The sequence below is a fragment of the Alosa pseudoharengus genome, unplaced genomic scaffold (genome assembly GCF_046254945.1).
Source record: "Alosa pseudoharengus isolate Yale_2024_CS ecotype anadromous, Long Island Sound unplaced genomic scaffold, YU_APseudo_1.1 YU_APseudo_1.1_scf_16, whole genome shotgun sequence".
Classification (NCBI taxonomy): Eukaryota; Metazoa; Chordata; class Actinopteri; order Clupeiformes; family Clupeidae; genus Alosa; species Alosa pseudoharengus.
Window position 1 is genome coordinate 5,287,352 of NW_027468630.1, and position 20,076 is coordinate 5,307,427.

A 20,076-nucleotide genomic window follows, 5' to 3' on the forward strand; every position below is an offset into this window, starting at 1 on the left:
TCTTACTCCCCAGGTGCCAAGGGAAAATGGAGAATATGTTCAGTTAAGATAAAGATACAGATTTCACTGCACCACTCCAGCATTTTGTGTTAGTCTTTCATAGACATATTGCCACTGAGGGGATATTTGTCATTCCCTGCCATTACAGTGCTTGTGTGCAGCATTATTTCCTATACACAGACATTTTTGACTAAAAGACTTGCGGTCTATTTTATTCCGTGTGCAAGTGTCCTTCATATTGCCTTATCAAATGAAGACATAGTCCACATCAGTAATTGCATCAGTAAAGCACTACATACCGCTGCTAGGAGCTAAATTGCTCTGTGGAATGGGAGAAAGCTTTTACAGCAATTATTTCCTCGTCTGTGGAGGATGCTCTCCATGTTCAACCCAACTAATCTATCACTCTCTCACAGACACACTATAATGACAGAGCCTCCAATGAATAAGGGAGGGAAGGTGAGGGGTGTGGGGGGGCGCTGCCCTGAAAAGTTGGATGCGTTCGATAGAGGGGAGAGAGAGGGGAAAAAAATCAATCTCATTTGATGGAGCAACCACTAGCATTCCTCTGTGGCTCCGCACCAAGGATAGGGAGCCCTAGTGGGGGCATTGATTAAGCATCAAGCCACTTTTAGAAAATGATGGATTCTGGGAATCAAAATGCTTACTCTCTGCCACTCGCGTTGCCGAATGTTGCTGCCGCTGCTGCTGCTGCTGCTGGCGTCCCACCCGCGCCGTTGGCAGGCAAGGGCTGAGGTTAGCGCCTTTGTCTGAGCGATTACATTTGGGATGATACTGTGTGTGGCTTTATTGTGGATGTGCTTGTGCTTGGGGCTCCGTACAGTTAAGCATCCCAGTAGCAGCTGCCCTTTGCTAGTCCAGACACCGGATTAAATCGTTAACCCTTTAAGTCATCTAATGCGCAGCATGGCCACACGTACCATTTGCATGTAGGGCCACATGTGCCCGCCCGCCATTAACCTGACAGCCTCGCACGCAAGCATATGTACACTCTCTCACACATACAGTTTGGTCTGTCTGATGCAGTGCCAATAGGACCTCAAATGCTAAGAGCCTTTTGGTGTGGTTTCTGTACCATGTTGAAAGCTGTGTTTCATTGTACCCAATTTTTTTTCTCTACCAAACCATATTGGCAGAAAGCATGTTATTTTCTCACATACCTCGGGCAAAATATTCATGTCATGTTTTGAAAAATATCTGTGCAATTCAAGAGGCTACCTTTTAACTGACTGATGTGTTGGAATTTCAATGCATTTTTATCAGGCTCTAATTTTGTGTTTTGACATATTCCTGAACAACTCTGTCTAGCGCCTGGGATTATTCGCTGAGGACTGGAAGCCCGAGTCGATTTCCATTTTTATGAACAATCCTGTTACCTTTGTCAGGCAGACGGATGGACGGCAGCGAGTGGATCAATGTCACTCCGCCTGCAGCATGCTGAGCAGGCAACATGGGTGCCAGATTAACCACTTCCTCTCTCCCCCTTCCTCCCTGTGCTCCTCTGTATCCGCCCTCCTTGCCCTCTCCTCAGGTCTGCGAGTGTGTGGGGGTGGTGATGGTGGGGGTGGGGGTGGAGGTGGGGGTGGTGGTGGAGGTGGGGGTGGGGGTTGGTGGGCTGTCGTTTTTTTTTTAACATCCTCTGAAGGTCCCATCATCCAGACGCAATGGCTGTGAGCCACTCAGGCATTGTTTGAAATTCACTGTTTGAAATGTGCTCAGACGGCGTTTGACTGTTTAATGTCAGATGGTGAAATGGTAGGGAATAAAAAGGCAAAAGAGAAAAAGATTATCAAGACTGCCGTGGTTTGGTGTGTAGCACGAGTGTGCGTGCTACGGATTGAGAAATGCGTTGAGAAACGCATTCTCTCCCCCTGTCTTTTTCTCTTATTGTGTGTCTATTACATTGCCACAGCACTCCCAGGATAGTTTTCTAGTTAAGTGTCAGGGGCTGTAATAGATTTCAGTGAAAGCTGCGAGCTAACAGCCAGGAGCCTCACCCACCCTTCTCTCCCCCTCCCTCTCTCTCTCTCTCTCTCTCTCTCTCTCTCTCTCTCTCTCTCTCTCTCTCTCTCTCTCTCTCCCCCTCCCTCTCTTTCTCTCTCTTTCTCGTTCGGCGTGTGTGTGTGCGCGCCCACACTGTGTGTAGGCTCCCGTGAGACTTCACAGGCTCTCTTTCATGTGAGTGAGGAGAGGACAGAGGGATTGGAGGGGAGGGGAGGGCTGGGGGGGGGGGGGGGTTGGGGAAATGTGGGTGTCAGATGCCAGGCATTGCAGCATTGCCTTCCCCCCCCCGGCTGCTGGCATTGTGATCACAGACTGCGAGCCAAGCTGAGAGTGCTCTGACCATGTCTAAATAGAGCTCCCGACGATTTGGTCATTTAAAAAAAGAGCCCGGCCAGTTATCTGCAACCATATACGGTGGACACTCGTAAACACACATTTTCACATGAATGACATTTGCAAACCCTCAGCCCCCTCCCCCATCCACACTGCTCATTCGCTCTCCTCTCAGTCTCCCTCTCACACTCACACACACACACACACACACACACACACACACACACACACACACTCTCACACACACACACACACACACACACACACACACACACACACAGATGTCTTCATTTGCCCTTGCACCGCGGGAAAGCTTCAGCTCGCCTCCCCCCTCCCTACCCTCCCTCCCTCCCTCCCTTCCTCTCTCCATTTCTCTCTCCCTTCTTCCTTCCAGCTCTGCACTTGAGCTGACCGTTAAACAAGCCCTGCTGTTGCTGCTGCCTGCTCTGCTGCACTGCCAAGGGAGAAGCAGCTCCCGCCCTTAAAGCATCCCCGAGCAGGCTGCAGCAATATCTGGCTGCCAGAGAAGAGAAAAGCAGACGAGAGGAGAGGAGAGGATGGCAGATGAGACAAGTCAGGCTGAGGAGAGGAGGAGAGGGGAGGGGAGGGGAGGGGAGGGGAGGAGGTAGCAGCATAAGAGAAAAGAAGAAGAGTGCCCGCAGCAGTGTCAGTAGAGGATTTTTTTTCCCGAAGACATTCAGCTAGTTGTCAGCCCTGACACATTTCTCCCTCTGGACCGCTGCACAGATATGCTAATCCAGGGGCCTCCTCAAAATGCAGTGTACTAGATCAGGCTCAATTTATTCCCCCTGCTCTCTGCCAGACAGTTCTGTTCTGAGCTTTGCCTTCTAATGAACCCCCCCCCCCCCTCCCCGCATCCTTCCTCAGACAGGAGCAATGAAATATAAGGAGAAAAAGAGCATAGCGCTGAGAGATGTGGATAGAAATGTTGTGCACTCTAGCTCTTGTTAATTAATGATAAGGGAGCAATAATGTCCTGCCACTTGAAGTCCGGTATGGGTAAATGAGAATTAGTTGCCAGGGCCACCATTTCACTGCTTATCTCATTAAGGAAAACACAGCCTTTGGGCAGGGGACAGCATCACATGGACACGCTTGTAGCTTGTTTTCATTGATGGTCTTTGAAAAATGATGTAGATGAGGAGTGAATGGGGATGGATTTTTACTCGCGTCATGTTATTTGTTTTCTCAATAGATACTGTATGTTCCTGTTCTAGGATCTGTGTGTGTGTGTTGTTTTTTCTTTTTCCCTCCCAGAGGTGCGCTAGCATTTGTCTCTGTGCTCTGGGCTCTCTCAGCTGAGAAATGGTGATGGCTTTGAAGAGATTCAGGGTCACAGCACCAGTAGTAGACCTGCCTGTCTCCCCCCCTGCTCAGGGGTCCTTTCAGAGAGAGGGAGAGAGAGAGAGAGAGAGAGAGGGAGAATGGCGGCAGGTGATGAATGATCTCGGTGGAGGGGAGCAGCCTCCGGATTATTAACGACCGTTGAATTAATCTGTTTTCCCTGTTTGGTCCATTAGTATGGCCGACCTGGGTGACTGTTGAGAGATTTCTCCTCTTTGTGCATATTCCCAGGCTGTGTAAAGATACAAAGGCACTTCCTCACCTTGGGGAGGGAGAGAGGGGAAGGGGGAGGGGGGGGATCTCATCCTCTCGGTAGCTCTCTCTAGTTCAGCCAGCCTCAAACCCTGTGTGGCAGGTAGAATTGATTAGTGTCATGCCGTATTAGGGACAGGGCTGTAAATCTACTGTGTCCCTGTAGCAGGGGCGCATGTACTGCTATCCTCCTTGTATGCCTGGTCAAGCTCTTCTGGGATTCTGTGTGCGTGGGTGTGTGTGTGTGTGTGTGGGTGTGTGTGTGTGTGTGTGTGTGTGTGTGTGCATATGGGTGTCCTTTTGTTTGTGCATCTTGAGTACGGAAGCAGGAAGCAGAGGTGACTGTGGAACCGTTCCAGCTGGCAGAATGTCATAACTCTGTGCATGCCTCCCTCCTATCAGCCTTTTACTCAAAAGTGAAACATGCATGCATGTTGGTGTCAGTGTTTTAAATGTATTGACCTAGGATGGAATGTTCACAAACCGTTTTGAAATTGACAGCCCTAATTAATGGGAACATATTTATTGTCGGCAATCAAACTGAACTAGCCCTCAGTGGACTCAGTGGTGTGTTATGATTACAGCTTTACATGCCAAATACACGCTACAGGAAAATACATATAAAGTAATAGCCTAATAAAGTAATAACATGTTCTTCAGTTTGATGTGACATTACTTTTAACTAGTACTTTTGAAAACCTATCTAATGATACATAGCAAAGATCAAAGGCATTCACCCTTGTGTAGGACGAGCTTAGAATTTCACTCCACCATTGTAGAGTATTTCTGTCTGAATGTAATATTTAATAGCTCTGACATGGCTCAGGTTGTCGGTAGAATAGGCATTCCTTTTCTGAACCAGGCGCTGATCTGCAGTTAATAAACATGGATTCCTTTATGAATTAACTCAGTTGCTGACATCTGTGTTTTTTTCCCCGGCTCTTGCAAAGCCAAAGCCTGCTGGCTACCTGAGATCATGTGAAACCTTATTAGAGGAAGCTCTTCTTGACAGGCTCTGCCTATGCACCAAAGCCGAGCACAATCACATTGAAGCTGTCACTGAAACCTAATTATTCCCCCTCTTCCAGTGAGCTGGGGATATATTCCGCTGCCCGCAATGGAGGAGACAACCTCTGCAGAGGCTGGAAATGTAGGAAGGCAACAGAGACATGAGAAATGAGAGAAACACTCCTCTGTTTACCTCACTGGCACAGACCGTGGTTTCAGGCAAGAGGAGTCATTCGAAATAGCTGCAGTCACAAGCCACATATTTGCGAGGCAGAGACAAGTCAAAATGAAACAGAATTAATTTCCCCACAGAGACTGGCTTTTCTTTGTGTGAACAGCTATGCACTCCGACTAGATGATATCCTTATGTATCTTTTCTGTGCTTGATGGTGCCTTGATCTGTGTGGGCAGAGCTTTAGAGAGTGAGAGGAGGCAATTAATTTTTTCCCCCCTCTCTATCCAGTGCCTCCTGCTTTTGTGGGCAGCCACCCCCTCTTTTATGGGAATCTTTGTCATTACAGAGTGTCTGTGAGAGTGATGGATTATTTGGGCTGTGCCGCCCGAAGCCAGTGGGTTTGTAAAAGGGAAGCCGGAGATTGCCAGTGGAGCTCTAGCCTTGTCTGGCTGTACCACAGCCATTATTGGACTTGCTCTCCGAGCTGCAGCATGCGAGCGGGTAATAAACTACTGCACGGCAGCTCCAAACAGTGCCGCGATCAATGGGAAATCATCTTGCCGGATCGATGTCTATGCCTTGTAGATCCTGCCTCCACAGCAAAAGTGAAATCCTGGAGGCTAAGCAGCTGAGCAGAAATGGCAGCCCTTGGAGAGGGGAAATTACGCCTATGTGATGTTATCAGACGAAATCCAGCAAGGTCAATGCAGAAGTGACACTTGGAATTACTTCTGTACAATTTTCCAAATGTGATGTAGATAAATACTCATCATCCACTTATTAGCAGGTTTACCAGATGAGAAAGCATTTGGCAAAACTCCTTTAATCATGTGTCCTATCTAATGAATTAATTTAACATCTTTTCACAAATTGCCCATTTACTCAGTTAAAAATTAAGCCCCCCCAAACGTTTAACGTGATTTATTGGACAGCGTGAAATCACCTTATAGTCCTCTTACGATGATCCATTACACTAAACTTGATCATTAGGGCTCTGATTTTGCAGTTTCACAAAAAATGTCCCAGTGGATTTCCTATTATTGTGCAAAGGGTGAATGATGACAGACCCCTGCTTTTGCAGATTTGAAACTTGGGGCATTTACATAAAAACACAACGCAAAGTAAGTACAGAGTAATAACAATAATTTTGAATGAGTTGGCCTAGAGTAATTTAGTTAACCCCGAAACTGAAAATGATTTATTCATTTACTGTCATGCTTTCTAGTTGTATGTCAAAGAATAAGATCTACATGAATACTCCAGACTCATCATAACAAAGAAAGAAATTATATAACCTGTGCATCATAAACCAAACATCACACATTTCGGAGGCTAAATAACACAATTAAAACATATTGCCTTTCAACTGATGCAGTTTGGATCATTTAGTTCTATCTTTATTTTAACGTTTTGCTCCCTCTGAAATTCTATCAGCTTGTTTTTTATTATGCCAACTTCACTAACACCATGTTGAATATCTTTGACAATATGTATATTAAAATGTCAGCTTTCCTTACGTTATTTTTCCAATTCCAGGTTCACTTTTTAGTTGTAGCTCCTCTTTCTACCACCCAGATTTGTCATAGCTTATATATAGCGCATAGGTTTTGCAACAGCCTTATTTGACTATGGTAGTCTCCAGTCTTTTTCTGTGTGTGTTCTGTTCTACCCAAGACATTCATCAACACCACTATAAACTTGACACTCAAATTAGATTGCTTTATTCCTCGGCATTGTAAGTCAAAGTCCATTCTTTGCATTCACTGCTTTAATTCTCTGTAGGCAATGCCTGTCCTTGCCAATTGTTTATTTATTTTAGGATCAGAGGACACTTGATTAGGAAGGACGTTGTTGCAAACAGTGCTGATAACAGCACATCCAGCTAGACACAGCTCTGCAAATAACCTAGCCTTTCATTTGGGGTCTGGTTATTTGCTGATGGTGGTCACATGAGCAAATGAACACTGCCCTAGTCATTGATCCGATTTCCCCAGACTGTGCTGAACTGGTAGTAATCACAGGAGGTAGCGCTGCTCGGTTGGAACCAAAAGCCTTAGGGCTGGGCAGACTTGCAATTTACTGCTGGGAGCATGAAGACATCTAACCTTCATCAGCAATGTCTTGGTCTGGCACTTTAAATCTAGTATGTGGCTTATAGCCATTTGGTGTCAACAGCTAAATTGCACACTGACACTTCATTTTTGGGGCAGAGCACTGTAGACACTATCTAATAGTAAGGCAGAGTGCTCAGACATGAGAACTGTAATAAGATTGTCAGATCCATGTATCCATTTCATGTGCAACCACATGGGGTTGTTGGAATCAGATCAAATGAAAATGGTTTGGGGGGGGGGGGGTCAAATGAAAAACTCGATCTCTTGGATGTCGAGAAACCAAGAAATAGTTCCCAGGCATCTTTGTTAAACATTGCCAAATAGACGAACACTGTCTTTTTGTCAGGGATAATTCCTGAAGACACATAAGGATCTACTGTTATTGTGCAGGCACCTAAATGTTATTTAGGATATGCACATTTCTGTGACTGAGAATTATGGTACAGTGTTTTAATGGGTGGCCAGTCACTGTTTTAATGCTGTATTTGTGCATTTTATAGTCATAATGTGTCATCATGTGTGAAACTATTAATTCAGGCAGCAAGAAATCATAACATGTGTATGCCTTATATGCTATTCTTATCATACAGTGTACATTGTGCCTGGGAAGAAACAAATCTTCAGACTCGCTTATTTGCCAAATATCAAATATCAATTGGTATTGATACATTTCCCAGTGCCTTTTCTTTTGCCGTGTTCTGTGCACTGGTGGTGGTGAGTTTGTTTTTACAAAGTTAAGTTCACCCATGGCTTACTGTACTGTTTTCAGTGCATTGATTAGATATGATAGCTTTGTTTTTCATGCATTGAGAATACGGTGGGTAAGCCAAGCAAGTATAGAAAGCCACAAAGCCCACTTCTTTCAAAATGTCTGCAGTGGGGCCAGTCTTTGTGTGATAACACACCATCTTAAAGTTTTATGAGATTCCCCAGTCTTTCTTTTTTTGTTGTAGGGTCTTGTTGTAATATTAGGCTACATTTTTGTTCCAAACAAGATTTTGCAAATTGTAGAAGACTACATTGCTTTCAGCACAGTACATTTCTGTGTCCACCTGCCTGGGTACAATATGGAAACTGCCAGACTTCAGGTACATCTCATGCAGCCTTGGAAGATGAAGCATGTGTGGAAAAGCTGTAAAGAACTGTGATTCTTTTTGATTCTTCAGTTCACAAATGTGCCAGCTGTTTGCACTTGCACAAATCTCTTAAAGGTGCTTAACATGGGAACTTGAATAAAGTGAGCCAGCACATGTGCTCTCTGGAATTGGTAACTGTTTGCTGGAGAAAAAAATTGCCAGAGTAATGATTGTGCTTTAAAAAAAAAAATATATATATATAGTAGTTGTATAGTAGCCTGGCCATACCCACCTAAATCTCCTTTCAGGGAGATACTAGTCTGGAACACCATAATTCACTAGTTTCCATCGGTCGTTAGAAGACCGGGGCCAATAGGCTAAGTGATGAGAGGGGATGACGCTATAGTTTCGAAATCGAAAGTGGCTGTGGTAAACGGTAGTAGCACCTGCGAACATTAAAAATTGCAGATGGAAGAATGTGTACATTTATTAACAGCCAAGGTAGGCCTACATACATTGTGTCCTGACTGCTGATGCTGTTTTGTCAGTTTCTAAAGTTTAGGCAAAGTAGGAAGTAACGTTAGGAATCCCTGACCAATGTGATTTGTTAGGCTGGACCAATGTTTTCAAAAGTTAACGTTATGTCACCATCAAGCCTATCACCATGCTAGTGTTTTGCAATCGCAATCAAGTGAATGAGTCTGGTTTTAAACAGGCTAGTTGTATAGTGTAAGTCAAACTTCAAAACATTTTAATCACAAGGATAAACAAATGACCTGGATTGCACCTCTTAGAAAACCTTTCAAGAAATCACCATCTTCAATAGGATGAGGAGGCAAATACAACATACCAGGATGGTGGAGAGCAATCCTTTTGAGAGCTATCCCAAAACCTTGCATTTTGTGTTAAGCTTGAAAATGAGTCAGCTTATTTGTTGAATGGTTTATTACTGTGGCTGAATATTGGACACTGTTGGCTAAATATGAAATTCCTCTCACCCAAATATGAACAATTTGTCGGCCTATTGCTCCTGCACAGTAGTGGAGTCTTAGAAGATGAAAAAAAGGACCAAGCAGTGGGCCATTCCTGTAAAGCATTAAGTCTTTCTGCTTGGCCCCAACATTGCTGCTCATTGTATATAAAAAATCTATCTATTTACCATATGTGACTTTTCTACCCACTGTGGGTCTTCCTCGGCTGGAATCTTGTGAGAAATGCAAATGTTAAAGGGACACCAGGCAACGTTTTCGTGTTAATTAATCATCTTCGTAAGTCGGTATATGGTTAAATGACTCATTACGGGGCGAATGAAGGCTCTTTTGCCCGCCCCTACTGCCTGTAGGAAGAATATCCCACTTGCAAGTTCGGTGTATCCTACCCGCCGACCGAAGCAGGATCAGTTTACAGCACAGAGGCAGGCCAACGAAACGCTAGAGATTGTTGCAAACGTGTGTATAATGGCAGAGCCGGCGAAGAAGCAGCGAAAACCCTTGACGGAAGACACAAAGAAAAGAGCTTCAGACCGAGCGAGGGGGAGTTTCGTAGAGAAAAAGCATCAGGCTTGCCTGGTGTCCCTTTAAGATATGTCGTTCCCATGGCCCGTTGTAGCAGCAGAGCTGCGTGTTCCTCTTGCAAACCAATTGTGGCAGCTCGATTTAGAGCCTGTGTCTGGTGTCAGCTCGTCACAGATTTGTGGGGGCTTTCAACCTCCTGATCTCTGTCTTGACTGATCTTCAGAAAGGACACACTGCTCCTCTGAAAGGCTCTTGCTTCATAACTCTTCCTGTCGTCTCCCCTTCCCCCACCCCTTCTCTCGTTCAGGGAAGTTGGAGAACCAGTACCATCAGGCTGCAAAAAAAGGGTTAATACCATCGGCCGCAGAATGACCAGACCAGAGCAGAACAGAGGCTGATGAGTCATCTAAAGGACATCCGTGTGATCACATGGGAAGAACACTGGCCCCTAGCCAGCAGTATTAAGTGTTGGCTTCCTCCATTTAGGGGATTCATGACATGAGGAAAATAAGTGTTGTAAGATATGTATCTTATTGTAATATAAATAATAAAAAAAAAAATTCTTGACTTGCATTGGTTTGTCTATATTTGGTTTCTTTGTTTTCTGCTAGGCTAAACCATTTTGTAATGCGGTTTGGCAACTTTGATATCCACTACTTATATATCAGGAAGTAAGATGTCTTAACATATGCTATGATATTTCAAGCAGAACACTCACCAACCAATCTTTGTTGGGGCTTTATCCAATTGGGTATGTAGCTTGTCCTCACAAAAAATTAATAGCATTCCGTAACTATTGCATTGCACAATAAAAAAAAATCGTGCAAGCATAGTGCAAGACTCCCACCCTAACTAGTCACAAAACTGAATGATTTTCATCACTTTGGAAAGGTTACTGGGAGATAGTCCCCAGAGTGACATAAAATGTGAACATGAAGGTGATGACTAAGATGCTATTAAAGGCAGTTTGGTTCCACTTTTTATTTTGGCATCAATGGCTGTCAAAAACAGACTTCTCTAAAACATGGCAGGCCAAACTATCCAGTTGTCACAGGGGCAATTTAGTTTCAGAGTCAACAATACTGGTTTTGACACACACCGTAATTTGAAGGCTGCAGGATAGACTTATTTTCGCTTCTAAGTGATGGGGAGTTAAAAAAAAGGCTTTTGTGTTAGGCTGTGCACCTGAAATATGTGGCATTTCACAGTGGTTTTTTTGTTTGTTTTTATCTTTATGTGGCTTGCAGTCTTTACATAAATATTTAAGTTGTTTCATGAACACTGATGCGTTCTATGCAGCATCAGATACTATACCGCATTCCTTCCCTGCAGGTCTTTAATTAGTCCATACGCCTCCTGTGCAAAGCTATTCATAATTAATGTCTGTTCCAGATAAACAGCACTTCCAAAGCCCAAAACAGGACCAGAATGGCCACCACATGGGAGCCATACCTTTGGTCCCTACACTCAAGATGGAGAGAATCCATCGTCATGGAACACTCATAAATGGTAGCATAAATGTAGCATCTGTTAGTCCCGTTATACAAATGGAGGTAAATAAAGTAAGTTATGTGCATGCACACATTTGCTATGTTGGGTCATTTGAACACCTTGCATCTCTATCTTTGTCTAAACAAACACCTTGTAGACCATTAAACAAGTGACTTGAATGGGGAAAGGATCTAATTATCGTGACAAAAGGAGCTGTGCTAGCATTTAAATGAGCAAGCTCAAGGGCTGGTGAGCTTTTTCAAAAGCGAATGAAGTCTCACGGATGGAATGCAAGCAGCAGGTCTTCCTGTTCTCAATTAGCAGTTTCCTAGTAGGCAACCCCCTCCCCCAAGGAAAAAAATGCTCACAGTTACTCAGGCATTTGCTCTCCCGACTCTGGAGGATGAAGGGTGCAAAGAACTGTACTTCTGGCTGGACACACAGACACATACACACACACACACTTACAAACACACACACACACACACACAGTACCATCTATACGGAGAAGCAGTACAAGATGACCACAAATAGCTCTTGTCAGAGCTGAGAGAGATCGCTGTTTACTTGTCTTAAGGAAAAGCTATTAATGTTAAATACCAACAGTTAGTGATTTAGGAATTAAGCACATTGGCACATTGTTTATGAATTGCCGTGTCAACACCATCATCATCTATAGCAGTTCTATTAATGCATGGGATAAGACCTGGAAATAGGAAAGGAAACCTCAATATTTTAATTACTGCATGTTTAGGTAATGTGTTTTTTTTTATTAATCTTTAGCAGTTTTATGGTTTATTTATATTTCTGAGCATCTGACTGCAGTTTTGCAAGAGGTCAGACTAACTAGTCAGTCTCAAAATCAAAACTAACCACAGATTTACCACCCGTCTTTTAACCAATAATGGAGATTATAGAAGTGACAAAGAGGATTACAGGCGCTGGAAACTCCACTCATGTGTCTTCAAGCTTTGGTTGCACAAGAATGTCTGGCAAGCCACTGAGTTCTTTGGTCAGGAGAGTGAATAATGTTTAAGAGCTGAATTTAACATTGATGACAAGGGCAGTGAGTTTGAAACTTGTTTCCCAATCCCAAATCAAACTTAATAATTTTCATTAATTAATTTTCATTAATTATCCAAATATAAATTTTCATATATGAATGTACTTGAAGAAAAGTAAAATGTCCACAAACAGATCCCTTCAAGCAATTGCATACAGCAATGGGTGTTCTAATGTGTTACTGCATTGTAATAAGCTTCAGAGATTATTCAAATGGTTTAGAAAATGTGTTTTTACCCATGTGTACCTAATAACGATAAGCCGTTTTCAGTGTGAAGTGGGCCATTTCCCTTTTCAATCAGTGATTTTGAAGGCTGTCCATAGCTGACTGACAGCCTTCAAAACCCTATCTCGACATGACATTTTAAGACCAGTGCTAGGACTGATTCACTTTGTCACAAGACTTGAAGAACCATAACAAATGTAGATGTTGTACCAGTTCCAAGTGTTGAAATGAAAATGTGTTATTGACGTCCTTACATATCTTTCAATGGTTCTTTTTTCTGCCACCGCTAAACAACAAGATAAAGGTACACTATTCATGTATCTTTATCTGATGTCCAGACAAGGACATCAATCATTACAGACTGTTGACAAACTAATGGCAAGATTTCTACATTGAATCAAGTCGGCTTTAAACCATATCTCAGAGAACATGTTGCTAAAGTCATTAACAACCCCATCCAAATGCAGTTCTAAAATAAGAGAGCAATTACTTTCCAGTTTTTTTTATTGTCATTTCAATCATATACACAGTACACAGTGAAACCTCCGGGACCAGGGCTACATTAAAATGCGCTCTCTACAAACAAGGGCTAAATAAAGTGCAGACACTGCATGAAGTGCAATATGTGTAGACAAAACGATTAAACAAAAACAACAGACAGACAGAGCATGACGGACTTGGAGATATACTGTATTCACATATATGCAGGCTCTGCAGTAGCCTAGACTACAGTGGGGCTACCGTATAGATAATATAGAACTCTGTGCATCTGACCACCAGTTTCAATGCAAGCACCATTTGAATTTACCTTACATTGGTACATATGAATTTTAGAGGTTGGGGTAGTTAATCTGTCAATTGGATCCAACATATAGAGCATGAAAGATGTGGACATTTTTAACAGATGATATCAGTGATTTTCCAACAGACATTAAATATAAGACATATGTCTCTCTGACACACCAAATTGGGCTGAACCAAGTAGATATCGCAGTTTTTCAATCAGATGCCTCAGAGCTAGAGAATCCTCTACGGTCTTTGTCACTGCAATGTCTGTTATTCAACTTTTATATGAGAGTAGCTTCCTTCTGAGTGCCAGTGCTAGCCGCAAGCATGAATTTATAAAGGAAACAGGAAGGTGGAAGACAGCTCTGCTTTGCTGGCTGCATTCACTGTGTGAAAATGATCCCATTAATTCAGTTTTCCCTCAGCCACCCTGTTCCTGTTGTATCTGTTTGTTATTGAGATGATTTCTCTCTGTCACGTCAAAGCCAACATTATCATATTCATGTTGCTAGGGCAACCAGCACTAAAAATCTCCTTTTGCCACCTCACTTGAAGCAAGTAAACAGCAGAGGTTGTCTCTGGTAGGCTAATACATGACAAATGGCATGACACATTTGCTTGTAAAATCTTCCTACAATACCTCTGTGGTTGCTCTCCTATTACAAAAAAACTCCTCTTCCATGGAAAGAGGTTGACATCTGTAGCCTATTAATCAGTTGGTGCCTAGCCTATATAAATCAGTTGAAAAACAGCCTACATACTTGAAGAAATTAGAAAAAATGCTGATTTGTTCAGCTCTTGTGGTGGAGTATATAGGCCTATGTTTGACAACACAAATGTCATGGAAGATTAATTAATTTGCTAATAGATTACAGTATGAAATAAATGAAATGGAATTAAGCCTATAGGCTACAGAAAGCAAATATTAAAAATAAAAACTTCTTTAGCCTTTTCTAATAACAACATTCTTCGTGGAATGGTTAGATCCCTCAATTAGGCTACTTTCCATCTCCATAAGTTTGGAAAATGTTCATCAAAGAGACTTTTTAAAAGCAGCAATGATGGCTATCCTTTCAAAAGGCTCTAGACAGATAATACTGTAAAAAGATGTTGTGAAGGTTTACTCTAGCAGGCTAGAGTTTAAGATTTAAATGCATGTTCATTTTAATAATGTATAGTTTTTAAAAGTTTGAAATGATATGTTGTTGTAATTGTTATTAACCTATTGTGTTTTTTTCATGTTATTGGTTAAGTAAGTTTTGACTGTGTTTGCTTTTCAAGTGAATAGCCTAGGTAGCCTAGGCTTCTAGCTACTCAACTCCAGTTCCGATTCTTCCTAATGCCGTTCTCCTTCAACGGTTCAATCCAACTGGAATCTTTTCCTGGATTTCGTGGCACTCCACTCTGCCTCTTGGTTACATTGTATCCATCTCTAGTGCTGAAAGATATACACGGTCATCAAGAAGATACGAGGAAAGGCAACCAAAGGAAATAACATGTTTTGGAAATCGTCTCGGTATTGGATTTACTGTTGGGAAAAATAAGATCGTAAACTTGAATTTCGAGAATATGCCCATTTTAGCCGGTATTTCCATTTTGGAACGGGATCCTGAAGTGTGATGGCTGCAGTCCAGTGAATTGCTGGCCTTTCCTTTCTCCTGCTGCTGGATGCCTTGGGAGTACAACGGATTGTGGTGGTTTTTATCAGCGAGTGTTTATAATTCAAGATTATATATACTTTCAGTATTTATGGAATGTACATAATACGTCGTTGGATTGGGGTTAGCAAGTGGGGTAAGTGATCATAGAAATGATTTTCGACTACGTTATGTGAAAGACAAGCCACCCTGCTAGCATTGCCTAACTACTATTTTGCGTTAGCTACCGCGAACTTGCTATTTTGCTAGCTGGCCAGCTACAGTGCATGAACAGTCTTAAGCTCTTTGTTTAAGGGTCCCTGAAGTTGATTACAGCATGCTACATATTCCAGATTGAGCAATATTTTTCACAAGAATTACATCAACTCATTATAAACGAGTCTGTTATTCTAAATGCAACACAGCACTCGTGTTTTCACGAGAGCAACGACTAACTTAGCATATGACATGATCATTTGATTGACTCTGAAGGCATTGTCGACACCGACAGCTAGTCAGATAACGTTAGCTAGACAGAGAGCAGTGCAGCTAACAGCAGTAGTTAGCTAGCTAGCTTGGTGGTGAAATGGTATAATCTTCCCCACTGTATACATTTAGCCTCGGAAGCTAGTATTCTGTATATAATAACACAACAGTACGCCAATGGAAATGCAGTAAGGTCTCTCACTTGGCCATTTATGATATATGTTGAGCAGACTAACGGTTTATGACAAAACAAGCTAACTGTAGCTCGCTAATTAACGTTAGCAAGCTGGTCACACAGGACATGTGTTGGATAGCCTTAGGGCTCACGACACATTGCGAGCCAGTTCAGTAACTGTTGTGAAGACACTTCAGAAAGCGAGTATCAGCCATGGTGGTGAAAAGTATCCGATGTAAGTTCGTGTCAACGAAATGTAGCGTTAGTTAATTTGGTTTTATTCTCTTAGCCAAGTTTCGCGGTAATCATTTCAGTCGCTAGGTAGCCATCTCAAATTAACTTGTCTTTAGGCCTTGCTTCCCGTGAATCGGGCATGTTGAAGATAGCTTGTGTTGATTAGCTGGGAAATGGGACAACATGAGTGCAGTAAGTTAGATAAACTAACTGCATAAATGCATGGCCATTGAGAAATGTATTTAATTCACCTGTAAGGGTATATCATTGCCTGTTTTCGAACTAGCACCAACTTTAGCAGCTAGCTTTTTTAACGTGCTAGCTTTGCCAAAATAGCTATGCCAGTTAGCCATGTTGAGAACATTTCTGTGAGTAGCCTACTATTCAGTTAATGCTACGTTGACTGTGGTTTTTCATATGTCCTATACACTTAATCATACACCTCGGTGTCTGGTATGTATAATATGTACTTTTCCCTGATGTCTAACTGTCACATAAAACTTCAGTAAGGTCGCCAACTTGCGTTAGCAATTCAACACAAACAAAGTCTGTTGTCCAACTGTCTGACTTGACCTGTAGGTTACCTCAACTCTCAGAGCAACCCCATTTGTCTAGTTGGCGTCAACGATATTTCTGCAGGTGGATCGAAATTCAATGTATGTTGTAGTACGGTTTAATCGCCGACAATATAAAATCACATCTCGACAACAGCTACTGGTAAGATTTAAATGATCGAGTTGCTAGATAAACTGTGAGTCCGTAAATTGATGAGTAATACCAGCAATGCCACGCCGTTAACGTTACAGTTTACATTTCCTGACCTCGAATCTGGGAGCACGAGTTTAAAGGCTCCTAATACATTATAATAGGTTGTGCCCTACCAGCATGACACAAACACATTGTTTTAGAACAGTTGCCACACTATGTAACAAGACTACCTGGTTCTATCTGATATTTTGACATAAGGGTATGGCTGAATAGATCTCCTGGGGTTGTCAGGCAAGAGCTCATGGAATGAAGTGGTAGCCTACGCTATCATTACAGTATTTTTTCTGATGAAAATGTTCAATCATTATGTGAGTAAATTAGCCCTAATGACTGCTTATTGGTTTGTGAAGGTGATCTTATTTGAATTTGCTGCATTTTACCAGTATTACTCGTATAATATAGGCTATTAGCCGAATTGGCTAATAAAGCATCCTATTGAAGGACTTGAGTTGCATCAGGGAGATGCACCTTCATTCTCTCAGAGTCTCAATAAATTCATCCCTGTGTGACCTAGGTGGATACCATTATTATCTCTTTTCAGAACAATATTTTTGACACAATGACCGTTGCCTTTGAATACCGTCTGCTTGTGCCACTGGAAAAGCATAGCGCATTTGGTTAGTGCTGATTGAGCATCTTTTAGGCTAAGGTTTATGATTCATGTACTTTAAGTCATATTGAGGCCAATGACACATTAACAATGCACTGGTCTTAGTAACGCTTTCTACCAGCCTTAAAGAAATTGAGAATGTTCAATTTTAGCCTATGCTGAGGCCAAGTTATAGCCAAATGGAATAGGGAATAGGCTAGTAATGTGGAGAGATGCACTGAGTTCCCCATGGATTTTGACAATGAATTATTGAAACATTATTCAGATATAAATTCTAACAACGTCATGTCTTCTTAAAAAGTAATGGCACCGACATGGTGCAGCCAGTGCAAACTATGTTGAGTTGGAGTCATGTTTAAGTAGAAATAACTTGAGAAAAGAACAGGGCCTATATTTTACAGTGGTGCCACAGCTTATAGCCTGGTGTAATCATTGTGTTTGAAATTAAGATGCTGCAAGAGATGCTAGCCTTTCTTGTTAAGGTCCACAACACTACAGTCCACAAGGTGTGCTTATGCAAAATAATTAGCTGGCTGGCAGGAATGCCTGTCTGGACATCTGTGATGTAAACACCATATTGTGACATTTGAGTAGAGTAGTGGTTTCAGATCTTATTTTTTTCTGAATATACCTCACAGCTTACATTTGGTTCAGTTTCTTTCAGACGTCTTGATTGACTTACAGATCCCAAGCCTCGCCCCATTCACTATGTCACAATGACGCCAGCCTGGAATCTGTCAGTACCTTGGTTAACTTTTCCCATTTCTGCTATGATGTGTGCGAGGCTCACCCCTCTACCATGAAAATAAAATGAAAATGTGAAGATGATTTAAAAACCAATGCTGAATAGCCTTGTGGAAGGCACTGTTTTTTTTTTTTTTTTCATTCTCAGAACTGTAAAGTTTGACAGATGCAAAGTGAATTAATGTAGCCTAATAGATAACAATAGCCTCATACAATCTGTTCCACCAGTTATGTGTAAGTTCAAACATTGTGCAGTTATAATGTTATCTATGATGTTTATCTAAGTGTAAATACAACACAAAGAACATATTTAGTCCAACCCAAGGCTACATACAGTAGGCTAGTCATCATCAGTGGATGACTAGGCAGATGAGCATTTTTCACGTATTAAAGCACACTGATATCGTTTTGCACACAGTGCACTGGTCTTAGTAACGCTCTCTCTACCAACCTTATAGAAATTGAGAATGTTTGATTTTAGCCTATGCTTAGCCAAATGGAATAGGCTAGTAATGTGGAGAGATGCACTGATTTCCCCATGGGGTTTGACAATGAATTATCGACACATTATTCAGATATAAATTCTGACAATGTCATGTCAAACAAAGTCATGTCAAATGTATGTCATGTCAAGTTAGTTCATGCTAGAGATAGCACAATAACAAGGCTACTGCAACAAACTAAAGACAGTTTGACTCTTCACACAGGCTTTTCCCATTCATAAGAAACTTGTTTAGAATGGGGAATAGGGGAAGCTTCAATGTAATCTGAAGCTAGGTAACATTAATTAAACTCTTCAACTGTGAACATGCTGAACACAAAATAAATCCGCAATGGGAGAAATCCACTCAAACGGGTCCATCGCATAAGCTACTATAGTCTGTATTGCTTTTTGAAGCTATAACGTTAGTAGGCTGCCTGTAACGCCCAGATAGAAGTGGCACATGGTGAAATGGTCTGTTATTGTTTATGTCCGTACATCTCAGTGGTAGAAGATTAAAAAATTGTCAGTCCTGTCGTTTTCTTTCCACCACTACATCCTTTGACTATACTTTAACTAGGCTAATACTTTCATTTTGCACTCTCATCCCTGGTAGTATATTGTAGTAGTAATAGCTACCTAAGCCTGATGTTGTTTTTTCATTTTGTAAATTACTTTGGGTAAAAATGTGTAATGTATGAAGGCTAGATGTTAAGTCACACATTGTCTAGGACATTCCTTAGCCAGCTGATTTGGGCTTTTTCAGTGGTTGCATAATGTATTCCCCTTGATGTGATATCTTGGACTTTGGCCTAGAGCACAGCACTGAACTTGTGGTTATGGAATGCAGGCAGCCGTTTTACATTTCCATGCCATTCCTGTGCCCCTACTGGATGTGGCTCCTTGATTTCACAGGGTGCATAGCCGTCTCACTGTTGTAGTTGAAGTTGTATGATCGAGGCGTTACGTCTGAAGGCTGTTTGTAGGCATGAGGACATTCACTCAAAAAAAAAAGTCAAAAAATAGACTATAGTCAGTGTGTTCCCCAAAGGATTTTGCCAGACTATGGTCGGTGGGCCTTGTAAAACACCAACGAAGGAAGGTGCCTTCTTGATAACCCCAGTGAAATGCTTACGAAGGCTGCTCTGTCGGTGATGCTGTTTTGTGTGTACAAAAGTTGCTTTATTTGTGATTTTGTTTTTGTTGCTTTGGTTCTCTGGTTGTGCATTTAGGCTACTGGCAGCACATATGAATGATACCATGAAGCAAGGCTGTTACAGATCCTGGGTACAACTGCTGCCAGCCATCTGTCTGTTCTTGTATCCAGCTCTATGATAAATAGGCTTGGTTGTTGATTGGCCACTGTGGGAAATCGCCTACCTATAGCAGGAATTTAGCACCTCTCCTGTGTATATCGGAAAAATGTATGGAGATTTTGTGTTATCTAGTTTGTGCTTAGTAACCAACCATAAACACACTGGTGGTGTAGGTATGAATGGTAATTGACCTAGTGC

The 20,076-nt window shown here is 42.0% G+C and overlaps 2 protein-coding genes across 3 annotated transcripts in view; both read left to right on the top strand.

The window, feature by feature from the left end:
* Positions 1-10,421, top strand: part of trip4 (thyroid hormone receptor interactor 4) — a 47,413-nt gene extending 36,992 nt beyond the window's left edge. The window contains exon 13 of the mRNA XM_076288054.1: positions 10,170-10,421. Within this exon, the coding sequence (XP_076144169.1) occupies positions 10,170-10,234 (65 nt within the window). The 3' untranslated portion in view covers positions 10,235-10,421. The remainder of the gene's footprint in view (positions 1-10,169) is intronic.
* Positions 10,422-14,812: 4,391 nt separating this feature from the next.
* The window catches only part of znf609b (zinc finger protein 609b), a 78,551-nt gene continuing 73,287 nt past the window's right edge, over positions 14,813-20,076 (top strand). The window contains exon 1 of one of the 2 annotated variants that reach the window (XM_076286817.1): positions 14,813-15,221. The gene's annotated coding sequence lies outside the window, so the exon portion shown is untranslated. The remainder of the gene's footprint in view (positions 15,222-20,076) is intronic. The other variant, XM_076286818.1, reaches the window with a different exon arrangement.